Source organism: Crocuta crocuta, unplaced genomic scaffold (genome assembly GCF_008692635.1).
Source record: "Crocuta crocuta isolate KB4526 unplaced genomic scaffold, BGI_CrCroc_1.0 scaffold170, whole genome shotgun sequence".
Classification (NCBI taxonomy): Eukaryota; Metazoa; Chordata; class Mammalia; order Carnivora; family Hyaenidae; genus Crocuta; species Crocuta crocuta.
This window is the reverse complement of record NW_027527853.1, coordinates 3,293,385-3,306,512: the sequence shown is the minus strand read 5'-3', so window position 1 is coordinate 3,306,512 and position 13,128 is coordinate 3,293,385. Positions and strand designations below refer to the sequence as shown.

Sequence of the window (13,128 nt, the reverse complement as noted above, 5' to 3'; positions counted from 1 at the left end):
ACAGAATAGGCTAAACTACATTCAAGGAGTTCTTAGATGATTTGCCACTTGCTGTGATAGTTTCTACTGATTTGCAGGGCCTACGGGGACACACTTTCCTTCCTCCCAGCACAGGGGCAGCCTTGCTGGTCTCTGAGCTCAGCCACTCACACAATAAGGAGGGACAGGACAGGCTGGCTGGGGGTGGGGGTGGGGGAGGGAAATCTCTTCCAAAAAACCATACATAAGCAGGTTGTAAAATGCAAAAAAGTTACAGGAGGCTCCTGTATCCACAGATGACACAGACTGTTGGTTTGGAAGAGTCCCCAGAGGTCATGTTATTTAATCCTATCACTGCGCTCAGCTTTGACATGCTTTTTTCTAAGAAGGTGCAGACAGCTGACATTTTGCTATGTTCACGGCCTCTCCTCTACTGGCATGGAAATTGCCCCAGAGAACTGATGATTCCCAAACAACAAATCTGTAAGATGATGTGACATATAATTCTAATCATGTTTCAGAAACTTCCGAAAACATAATCCTGTGAAATTCTAGAAAAAGAATGTGTTTTTAAGGATTTAACATGTTCTTTTATTTATTTTAACATTTACTTGTTTATTTTGAGAGAGAGAGCACGTGAGTTGGGGAGGGGCGAAGAGAATGAGAATCCCAAACAGGCTCTGTGCTCAGCGCGGGGGACCTGACACAGGGCTTGATCTCACGACCACGAGATCATGACTTGAGCTGAAATCAAGAGTTGGATGCTTAACTGACTGAGTCAGCCAGGCAACCTGAGCATGTTCTTTTAAATTTAAAAAATTGTTTTTAAGTTAATTTCTCTATTTTGAGAAAGATAGCGAGCAGGGCAGAGAGAGAGAGAGGCAGAGAGAAAGAATCCCAAGCAGGTTCCATGCTGTCACCACAGAGCCCGATGCAGGGCTTGAACCCATGTGAGATCATGACCTGAGCTGAAACCAAGAGTTGGAAGCCTAACCAACTGAGCCACCCAGGTGACCTGAGCATGCATGTCCTTTTAGAGATTAACCTTGATGGGAAAGAAAGGACTCTTGCCCATGTGTATATGGCACAATATAATATCGTCACCCACTTATCTGGCATCCATTTCAATAGCTAAAAGCAAAGATATTTTCAGAGAGTGAAGAGCGATTTTGAGGAACGATATTTCCAGTGGGCTGAAAAATTTGACTCAGTTAAGCTCATTTCACTGGGATCTAAGTAAAAACACTGTCGGGGAATATCACGTGCAGGGATTAAAGTGGAAAGAAGCCTTGTAATTTAAAAACCATCCAGAAATGCTTATTAATAATACATTAAAAAACACTTTGAGACAACATCTAATTGGTCAAAAAAATAGCACAGGTCACCAAAATGTAATATTTTATGATAAGTAAAGAAAATAATTTCATTGTCAGTTTTTTTTTATTGGGGTGAAATATACATCATGTAAAATTCACCATTTCAACCATTTCTTTTTTAAAAAAATTTTTAATGTTTTATTTATTTCTGAGAGAGAGATAGTGTGAGCAGGGGAGGGTCAGAGAGAGAGAGGGAGACACAGACTCTGAAATAGGCTCCAGGCTCTGAGCTAGCTATCAGCACAGAGCCCGACGCAGGGCTCGAACCCACAAACTATGAGATCATGACCTGAGTTGAAGCCTGACGCTTAACCAACTGAGCCACCCAGGTGCCCCCATTTCAACCATTTCAAAGCGTCCAAATGAGTCGTGTTCAGTAACTTCACGTTGCGGTGTGGCCACCACCACTATCTAGCTGCAGAAGTTTTACATCACCGCAAAAGGAAACCTCTTACCCACAGAGGTCATTAGCAGTTTTAAAGCAGATTTCCCCCCATTTTATTTGAAGGTATTTTCACAAATAGCTTTTGTATTAATCATGTTAAGAGGTTGTTTTTGGCATGCATCAGGTCTATTAGGCCAATCATCTGTGACTGGTTTGCAAATGTGATAATTTTTGAATGTGGAGAATGACATGAAATGAAAAGTCCTTCTATTGTTAAAAAAAAAAGGGGGGGGGACGGGGGACTTTGACCCGGAGCAGGCTGTAAAGATCACTTAAAAGGCAAAATAGTCACAGATAACGCTGAGGATCTGGTTTTCCAAGGATTTGGTATTTCATTTGCCGTTTTCTTTTTGAAAGTATATTTCCCAGGTTTGTATTTTATCCAACCATAGCTGTTTGCACTAAAATAAAATGACTTTCCTTCAGGTCAGGGGCTTTGCGTGCTTAAGAGATTATTCTTCATCCTTCAGCACTTTACACTTTGAACCCAGTGACGTTTTAAACAACAACAACAAATTGAATGGGGAGGGGTCTCTAACCTTCTAGGGAACACCCTCAGCCATAGCCCCCTCACCCCCAACTCCCTTTGCTTAGGTGTGGTCTCCCTCCTCCCACCTTTCTCTTCTTCTTAGCACCTGTTCTTTCCTGAACAATGTTCCATTCTTTCAGCTAACAGCTGTGGACTGAGCCACCTCTGTTCGGGACAGAAGGGCCCAGCTTTCTGCCCTCCAGCCGCAGGGGTGTTGGTGATGGATAGTGCTTTAATGCCTTAACCTGTTACCCTCCGTGAGCTTTCATTTCGATCCAGGACTCTGAGACATTGCCTTATTCCACACGGATGCCTCTTTAATGACACAATTTGGGAAAGTCCCGGCCAGGAGGGATTTGGGGGAAGGAAGCATCCACTGATCTCTTCCTCTCTGTTTAACATATTCATGCTACGACACCCCTATTATGTCATATATTATTATAATAATATATGACATTACTTTCCAGATGAAAAAGCTGAAGCAAAAAGGGATTACGTGACCTTCTCAGAGACCATGAACTAGTAAGTACAGAGAAGTATTCAAATCCAGGCCTGCCTGATTTCGAAGATCCTATTCTTTCTAGCCAAAACACCTTTCTGAGCACTTCTTAAATTATACCATGTTGGTCCTGTATGCTCGGTCTATGCATGACACCATCTCGTCTCTTGATAATTACAGCTCACTCTCAGACTACACAAATGATTGTGGGAACGTTCTTGGAAAAATGTGTATCTGTAGATATCAAACGTGCTGGGTCAGCAAGGAATTCAAGGGCGGACCAGGAAACCTGTAAGAGCCTGAAATACTGACGAGCATGTTCTGTAGGGCTTCGCTGGGTTTCTCACTAGTAAATCAGTTCTTTTAGTTAAAAAAAATGTCAAGGGCAAATACAGAATACAGGCTAAACTGGACTAAGCTCTATTGGCCAGTATATTACACAGGGTTAAAAAAAAAAAAAGAGGGGAGTGGCTTAGTACTCCCTTAGCCTTACAGGCAAACAGGGAGACGGGGTCTTGGGGCAGCCTCTGCTCCGACAGTGACTTCACCTCTCTGGGCCTGAGGCTTCTTGCCTCAAAAATAAAGTTGCTAAAGGGGCGCCTGGGTGGCTTAGTCAGTTAAGCGTCCGACTTTCGCTTAGGTCATGATCTCGCGGTTCGTGGGTTCGGGCCCCGCGTCGGGCTCTGTGNTAAAAAAAAAAAAAAAAAAGAAAGAAAGTTGCTAAAGAGATGGCCTCTCAGGTCCTCACCAGGAGACCTGTGTGAGCTGGGTAGAGGCTTCTCTGCTGCTGGCTGTGTCCTTGCACAGAGCAGGGGGAGCGGGCTCAGCTGGCATGGCTCAGGGAGCCTGTGGCCAGCACTGGCTATGTTATTTCTGGGGCCCAGAAAGTCCAGCAAGTGTGTGCAGTGAGAACACTAACGCTGTCTCTAAGGCTGAGACATCAACAACCCTGAGCAAATAGAGAGACATATCTTAAAGAAGCAGAAAGGTCCCAGGTTAGTGAGATTTAAGGAGGCTGACAGGGGGGAATCACAAAGCAAGAGACACAATGTGTTTGACGGGGAGAGAGTGGCAGCCCCCCGACCACTATCCAACAGAGACAGAATCTGGTTAAGTGGACTCAGATGGTTTCCTTGGCAAGGTCATGTCCATAGTGGGCAAGAGCATTGCAGCCCTTTAGCTTGGAAGCAGGATCTGGGGTCACCCATGAGCCTTGAGCATCTGACACCACAACGTATAGCAGCCCACACCAGTCAGGACCCCTCGCATGCGTACGCTCTCACCCTTCCCAATAGTATAAGACAATCACACCAACTGCTCACCTCTGGATAAGATTAACACCAACTTAAAGAGTCATAGGAGGCTGGGTAGAGGATTCCTTCATAATAAAGCTGGAATAAACTTTTTTAAAACAAAGTTACATCCTCAAAACCCATCCATCAGTTTCACAAAATATACACCAGTGTCCACAGGAAAGAAAGAGTGACTTGTGCTGCAGAAACTATATGAGGTGATGTTATTCAGATCCGTGCCTCACAGTCAGTGCTGCAGCATCTTCACATGGGACTAAGGACATTAAAGGGTGGACAGATACATATCATCTCCCCTCCACCCCTCAAGCTGTCTTTTATCCCATAACATTCTACCTGTGGACCTCAGGGTAGCAAATTCTGCTCTAGGACGCAACAGCATATCACCTCTGTCCAGAGTTTAGCCAAAGGATCAGATCTATAAGCCCTTGGACTTCCTCATAGCCATGTTACCACTTAATTTGCTTTTTATCTGAACTCTAAGGATTTCCACTCATGGTTTACCCAGTCTGCTTATAGAAGTAGAAACAGAGACTATTCCAAGATGATCTTATGCCCGGAGATCTTTCCTGCTCTCATGTCTCTACTCAGGAGAAAACAACGTATACCCCATTGGTGCATATAGTTTGTGGAATCTAGTTTTATTTGACTCTAATTGTTTTTTAAGTAACTCACTGAAATACAGGCCCAAGCACCTCTAGCCCTTCTCCTTGGCAACCCCTTACCCAAACCATCCCAGATAGAGGAATATCAGCCCAGTGAGCAGAGGCCCATCAACTGCAAAAATACGTATTCTAAACTTTAAATACAAACCATCACTGTAAGAACATACAAATGAAGAGGGGCTTCCTGTTCCAAACAGAATTCATTTACTTGGCCTAAATCAGTTTCTCAACGGCAGCACTACTGAAATTTGGGGCCAGGTAATTCTTTGCTGTGAGTACTGCTCTGTAAATGTAGGGTGTTTACCAGCACCCCTGGCATCTACCTACTTGGTGTCAGCAGTACCCCCCTACATTTGTGATGATCAAATGTCCCCTGGGGGCGAAAGTGCCCCTGGTCAAGAAGCACTATCTAAATGATGCAACCAGGCCTTCGCAGAGGGCAACAGAAGACTTCTATGGAGACTCTAAAAATCCAGAGAGACCCTTCCATTTCCCTGCTACAAGCTATCATTCATTTTTTTTCTTTATTTATATTCTTTTTTTTTTAAGTTTATTTATTTATTTTGACAAAGAGAGAGAGAGAGAGAGCGAGAGAGAGTGAGAGAGAGGAGCAAGCATGAGCGGGGCGAGGGACAGAGACGGGGAGAGAGAATCCCTAGCAGACTCTGCTGTCAGTGCAAAGCCTGACGTGAGGCTCCATCTCACAAACTGTGAGACCATGACCTGAGCCAAAATCAAGAGTCCACACTCAACTGACTGAGCCCCCCAGGCGCCCCTCTTATTCATATTCTTTAACCAGCCTGAATTCCTTGATGCCACTGCATGAGGGCAGTAGTAAGATCCTCTTTGAAAATGAACCAAATAGTAAAATCTCCACTGAACAAATGAGGTTAGTCATCTGTGGGGGGAAAGCAAGAGACTGTCTGTAAATGTGTGTCTGAAGTGTCTGGTACCAGCCCAGTCTCCTCCAGTCGGGTGATGTAGGAGTCCTGGCTGGAATGTAACTGTGGCTCCGTTCTCGCAAACCTAATTAAGTGTATAACAGCCCACGGGGAGACCAGATGCATGAAGACAAGGGAGTTGTTCAGCTATGGTACGCTGGTGATCACTGGATCCAGGACAGAGGGTGCCTTGGACATATGGACTCTGATTTAGGGTTTTCCTGGCTCAATCATGCCCACAGTGGGTGAGAAATAGTGCCTTAAGTTTCCTTAGCCGATGATCCTGAAAGCTATAAACACTAAGCAAATTCTAGTAATGTGACCCCAGTGTAGCTTGCCCACAAGGAGAAAGAGGCCTTGTCTGAGGATTTCACCCATTGGTGTGACACAAGAAGTTCCATTGAGCAGGGTCTCAGCAGACATAATGCAGGTGGGCCGTGTGAAGAGAAATACTTCCTGGGAAGTCTATCTTGTCTCTACCATTAGATGCTTTGCCTTCTTTTTTCCTTCCCACATCAGCACAGGCCTCTGCCCTAAGCTTACAAAGAATGAGAAGAGAGATGCTCCTGGTCACATATATATTCAGGAGTTGCTCTATCCATCATGAGGCCCTGGGCAGGTTCCTGCTCTGCTTGCCATTCTAGTTAAAGGGGGTTGGGTCCATTACCATGAGGAGGAAGAGAGACAGCAAATGGTCACTCATGATATGTGGGTTGAAGTACTGGCTATTGTGTTTACTTTTTATTTACTTGTTATATTGACCATGAAGTAAATACCATTCTTGATACTTCAGCCCATGTTGTCTAACTCTGTCTTCACAAAGAGGCTGTGGGGAAGGCATCTCAAGTTATATTTGACAGTTGAGAAAACTGACGCTTACAGAGTTGAGTGACTTCCTCAGGACCCATATGCTAGTAATTGGCAATTGAAATTCAGCCCTTTTGGGCTCCAATTGCATTGTCCTTCTAAACACGTCATAGGAACCTTCTAGGTGACCTCATTGGATGCTGTATAGTTGTGTTTTCTGACCCCACTGTTTAGGGATGGGCAGCTTTCAAAGATGGATGATTCAATCAGGAAACATCTCCTGAGGGCCTTGGGATAAAATCTTTGAAAGCTGCCTATCTTTAAACAGTAGGGTCAGAGAATGGTCTCCATGCCTAAAGGGTCACACAGCATAGGGGCTTTGGGCAGTGGCTTGTCCAAACTCAGCCTTTGTAGATGGGGGACACAGGGGATGGGAGGGCTTATCCAGAGTGGTGTTGTAGAAAAGCCATGCATAGAATATATGAAAGCCTCATAAAAGAAAGATAAAAGGGTGTGGTAGGTGAATGCAGGTACAGAGGGGGCTGATGATGATGCCATTGACAGAAATAGGGAGGCTCAGAGATGGAGGTAGTGGCAGAAAGGTGAAAATAAGGTGAATTTCTTTCCTTTTTTAAAAAAGTAATTTCTACACCTAAATGTGGACTTGAACTCATGACCCCAAGATGATGGGGTCACATGTTCTACCTACTGAGCCATGCAGATGCCCTGGTGAATTTATTTCTGAAGAAGTGAACTTGAAAATCAAGTAACTGGAATTCCAATTGAAGATTCTAAGACCTGAGGAGGGAAGTCATGTCCCAGAACCTGTGCAATTAGATCTCCAAGCGAGAGTCCTGGCAGTGAGGTGCAGACACCCAAGACAGGGTGCTGCTGTGTTTGACAGATTTTTAGCCACTTAGGTTAAGGCAGAGGAAGGGTGTTTGTCACATCTACAGTCCTTGCAAGACTAAATGCCACAAGTGTCACAGTCATCAGGTAAAGTAACCAAAATGGCCAAAAAGAAGAACTGAAATGAATATAAGCTTTACCAAGGATCAATGCAAAATTCTGTATGTTCAGGAAATCAGCTGTACAACTACGGAATTAAGAAGAAAGAATAACAAGGATATTAATGACTTCCAGTTTTAATCTAATAGTTATTATATTCCAGGATCACTATGTGCCCTTGATGGATACTCACCATCTCTTTATTTTTGTGGTTAAGAATTTAGGCAAAGTCTCATGTAAATTTTGATAAACCTAAGAATATAAACACAGCTCTTCACTTATACTATCATCTGGTACCAAATCATTGCAGTTAGGCAACCTTCTGAATTGGTGTTAGTCAGGACAGAGGACACAAATCACAGGGATCAAGTACTTCATTTCCTTATTCCTTGACATCCCACCTAATTACAGAAAAAATTTAAGACGGTGCTTCAAGTCCATCATGTATACAATTTCCTGTCTTCGAAAAGTTCCACGTCAACAGTGCACATTTTACCAAAACAGGCCAATTTTGTAAAGACAACTGAGTAACCAAGTGGAAAAAAAATTTACTTCTGCCTAAGAGGATGAGTGTAGTGTATGATTATCCACAATATAGTTTTGGTTTCCTACCCTATAATCTATGGTTTTATATTGCCTATTGACCACTCACTCTGTGATTAAGCTGGACTTTGTCCCAGGGAGTAGTGGGTGGAGATCATATGATGATTCAGGTTCTATTCCCTTTCCTTATTTAAATTCCCATCTGGATTTCTTAAAAGAGGTTCTAAGGTTTAGCATAGCTCCAGGTTATGAAATGATTGGAAAGGACTTTTTAAAACTCTCTTACTCATTTGAGAGAAGACCTAATATCCATGTCTTGTTAGTTTCTTTGGCATGTTTTCCTACCACTCTTTTCCTTTCACTTCTTACTGCTGTGCCTCAAGTCCAGGCTTATGGCACTAGATGCCTGATCTCCTTAACTGGCCCTATTACAGAGTATCCCTGTCTCCTATTACATGCTTGCTGGCATGACATTTCTATCCCTGTAAACCATTCTCTACCCTGCTGTGGTTAGAGCCCTCACTGTCCTTTGTGAGCTGGCCCCACTCTACACATCCCAATTTATCAGAACCTTCTGGTACTATACACCCTACTCCATAGTCTCTGTTGGACAGAACACTCTCCTTATCATCCCACCAATGGACTGTGTTCAAGTCCAACTCCAAGCAACAGTTTCTCTATTTCCTCCCTCCCAGCTCATTGCTTTTCCTCCAATTCTCACACTACTTTTGTCTTACTCGCCTCTCAAACCTAGCTCTTGAAGCATCTTCTCCATGAAACCTTTCCAGCTATTCCAATTCTTTTCTTATACTCATTTAGTCTCTTACTACTCTCATTGATTCATCTGCCCCTTTCCCATGAGAGTGCAGGGACTCAAGAGCAAGGAAAAGACTGAGGTACCTTCTTGTTCCTGTCACTGCAGGTCACATACCACAGCACCCAACAACACACCCTTGAAATGGCTGACCGTGCCGATGGAGCCTACCGGTCCCACATCAGCAGTTCATTTCAAACCACCATTTACCAAACACCTACCAGGTATAAGATCCAAACTATCACTGTGAAGGGCAGTCACTCTGCAAATTCCAGACTCATTTCTCCTAAATTTTGTCTCAAAAGCTCTAATTCTCTAGTCTTTATTATTTGTGATACCTTACTTGCTCCACGTGTCACATCACCCATGAAAAACTGAAGGTCAAGTGGTAGTTGGAATATAAAACACTCACTGAACATTTAAAAGTTCCAATCTCCAAAAACCAGGATGCTGTTACAATGAGATAAAAAGATCTTCAAAATAAAAAGTTGGGATATTGTCTTTTCCACAGCTCAGAGGAGGTTTTTGATTCTTGCCCCTTGGGCCACTTTTGGTTTTTAGTTTCTAAATGGCATTTTATTAGATAATTGTTATAACTGACATAAGAACACTGGAAAAACAGATCTCATGTCCCCAGACACTTGTGATAGGCACCCACAAAATGAATAAGAGACAACTACAATGAATACAAATGATTACAACCATCTTTAACATTAGACATTAAATAGTAATCCACAATGAAATGGTTGAGGATTCAGAGCAGACAAACCCTTCCTTAGAATAGTTTGTTGTATTCAGGCTCTGAAACTGATCTTTGGTAGAATCTAAGCCTTTGGCTTTTATTTTTTACCGTCTCCCCAGAGCTTTCTACCTTCATCTCTCAGTGGCAAAAGCCAGCTAGAATAAGCCTACTTGTTCCTACATATTTCTCTAAAAACTCAGGGTGCTCCCCTAGAGCAATTGCCACCCACTGCCTTACAACTAGCAAAGTATTCCAGGATTTCAGTATTTCTCAGATGCAGTAGATCATTAAAAAAAGAAGAAGAAGAAGAAGAGGAAGGAGAAGTATTAGATGGGGAAAATCTTACCTCAACTTCTGACTGGCAGGGACAGTTATTTTATTAAGCTTGTCCATTCTTTTTGTTAATTATAAGAGCCACGAATAACTGTCAGCGGTAAGGTCAGCAGTCCCTGGCCCTCCTAGGGAGTAGCATGGTAAGCCTTTGATCTCAAGGGTCCCAGTCACTTGAGTCTGATTTCCGAGAGTGCAGGTTGCTGGCAAACACCCTACACTAGGGAGAAGTAAAACTTGCTCGAGCACATAGTCAAGTTTCATGTTTCTACATAATCATGTGATCTGGGTAGCCAGCCAGCTTGGCTGATTACTCCACGTTGTGTAAACTTTAATAGTGAAACCTATTGGACATGCAAATTTCTTTCCAGCTGCTTTCTTTTATAACCAGATTTGTAATCAGGTCAGGATGGGCTTCTGGCTGGTCACTACTTCCAGTTGTCCCAAACACATATAGTCCCTGTTTTCAGTGGGTGTCATTCTGTTCCCAGTAGCTTCCTGGGCTCAAGGAAAAGCAGAATAACCATTTCTCAGGTCTTTGGGACTTTCTGCTCATTTGCATAAATTCATGGATAAACTTTTCCACTTAAAGAACCATGATATGAAAATAGCATTTCTGTACTCTCATTTAGAGAGCAGAAGGCAGTTTAAGTTCAGGAAAGAAGAAAATGAGAGGGACAGTTCCCTTTATGCCTGACACACTTCTCTGTAGCCAGCAAGAACACCCGCTCACCTTGGTGAGGAAGGTGCGCATTTACCACATTTACCCACGTGACTGGTACTTCCTGGGTCTGAAGAATACAGAGAAAGGACAGAGTAGAGGTTCCAAGTTACCTCTTCTGTTACAGACCACAGGTCTGGTTAAAGACAGAGGGGGAAGGGGAGGAAAAGACAAAAAGAGAGAACTGAAGGAGGTGGTGTGGGGGGAGTGAAGAGGAGAAGGGCAAAGAGGAGGAGGAAGAGGGGAGGAGGAGGAGGAGGAAAGGGAGGAAGAAAGAGGGGAGAAGGAGAAGGGAACGGAGATGGAGGAGGGAGGGAGGAAGAGGGAGGGGAGGGGAGGAAGAGAGGAGAGGCAGCAGTGGCACTGGCAGAGGCGGAAGTCAGATGGATTTCTTCCCTTCTCTACTTCTTTGTACAAACAGAAATCCTGATTGTTCATGTACTACCTCTGAATTTCTAGTTTGACCAGATGATTAGGAGCAGAATCCTCAGAGCTGTTAAAGGTGGGGCCCTTCTGCTTGGCCAAGCCACTGAATTGGCCAGGCTGGCAAGGGGGCAGACAATCTTTCACAAGAAAAATGCAAGCACTTGCATCTTCCAGTTGTTTATTTTCCCCAAACAAGAGCTCAATTTGCTTGCAGTGGATCCTGAAGGAGCTCTAGACCCCCACCATCCTCGCTCCATAGTTCTTAACTGAAAGAAACTAGTAGAGCAGGATGGTGAGGGCTGTTACAACGTCATCAAGGATTAAGAAAATCAAGCTTCACTGAATGGGATGATGATAGTCAGCCTGTTTCTTCTAAATTACTGTAAAGTGCACCTCATCTGCCACTTGACTTTTCTCTCAACCAACAACTCCGTTTAGCACCTGGACTAGCAACTTCTTATTTCCCCAGAGAAAAAAAGCAGGGGCAAGAGTTACACTTCTGCTTTTTCTTTTTACAGCCACTCGTCTTTCTTCTTTTTTTACTGTATTTAGTCTGACATAATAAAAATGAGAGTCTGCTTTTCCAGACTGGACATTTTGCCCCATGTGGTGTGTCGTGTGACAGCCATATTGTTCCAGGCTGCCATGACTGGTCTGTAGCTGTAACCGGCTTACCCAGAAGATCAGTGCAAACATGGGAATCAGTGCAAACATCCTAGCTGAGGACCTGTAAAAAGAATGGGGCCACATGTGGTTTCCACAGCACATGGAGAACAGCACAGTGTAATAAACAGTCTCAATTTGCATAGCACAGTGGACATGAAAATTAATCATTAGATGAGCAGAGGAAAAATGGATAATCCCAACTTACCTTAAAGAAAATTTGGAACTCTATACATTGTTGATATAAATACAAGTAAGTGCAATCACTCTGGAAACACTCTGGCATCACCAAAGTAATTTGAGTCATAGAATGGTAAAATAGTATGAATATACCATGTACACCAAGGTCATGTGCAAGAATTGTTACAGAAGCACCATTTCTAACAGAAAATTCAAAAACATTGGAAATAATTGCCATTGCTGATCAACAGGAGAATTAATAAATTAATTGTGGCCTATTAATGCAAATGAGTATTAATCAACAATGAAAATGAATCAAGTCAATTGCATAAGTATGGATAAATAACAAAATAATTTGGGCAAGAAAGGCAAGTTAAAGAAGATCACACATCATGATTCCAGTATAGTAATGTTAAAGACATGTAAAACTAATATATTATTTAAGACATATACCTATAGGTCAAACAGAGGGAGGGAATGATAAATGTAAAATTCAGGTGAATGGTTACCAGGGAGTGGGGTTGCAGTGAAGGGGCATACAGGGGTTCAAAAGCAGTGGTGGTGTCCTACTTCTGGAGTCGTGTGGTAGGTATACAAGTACCTACTATAGGTATTAAATATTTAACAGAAATAAATAAAAGAAGATATGGTCTAGAATTATGAGGCAAAGCCAGGACAGCCTGCTTAAGTTTCAGTTAGCTTTGTGAAATGTTGGGGCTTGAGAACAAAAAGACAGATTATATTGGAACTTGGGGATGAGACCCAACCAACCTTGGTTTCTCTGGGGTCTTTCCTTGCATCTACTAGTGACAAAAACAACAACATGCTACTGAAAGCTTTCCATATTTCTATATTACGACATTCATTTCATTTGTGAAGAAACTGATTTATAGAGTGGCTAAGTACCTGGCTCAAAGTTCCACCATTCACTCATGGAAGAGCTGGGACTCAAACCCAAGTCTGTTTCCATACTCTAACCTGAGAATCACAGGGCTTTGCCATCTGTGAGATGAGATGTGTGATTCACAGGGCCTGCTCTGACATAGAGGCACCAATTTATCCTTGACCCTGGGTGAATCACTTAGTCTCTCTGACCTCAACTCGTCTTCAGAGGACAGAAAGAGGATCCAAGGAGAGCTCAGGCTCCTTC

The 13,128-nt window shown here is 43.0% G+C and overlaps 1 protein-coding gene across 3 annotated transcripts in view; it reads right to left on the bottom strand.

Moving 5' to 3' along the window:
- BLNK (B cell linker) overlaps window positions 1-13,128 on the bottom strand; it is a 101,031-nt gene that overhangs the window by 62,849 nt on the left and 25,054 nt on the right. For 2 of the 3 annotated variants that reach the window (XM_077779362.1, XM_077779379.1), the window contains exon 1: window positions 10,005-10,197. The exons of the other annotated variant lie outside the window; for it this stretch is intronic. In XM_077779362.1, coding sequence (XP_077635488.1) covers window positions 10,005-10,051 — 47 coding nt within the window. In that variant the 5' untranslated portion in view covers window positions 10,052-10,197. Of the gene's footprint in view, window positions 1-10,004; window positions 10,198-13,128 lie in introns of those variants that run through there. 3 annotated transcript variants of the gene reach the window in all.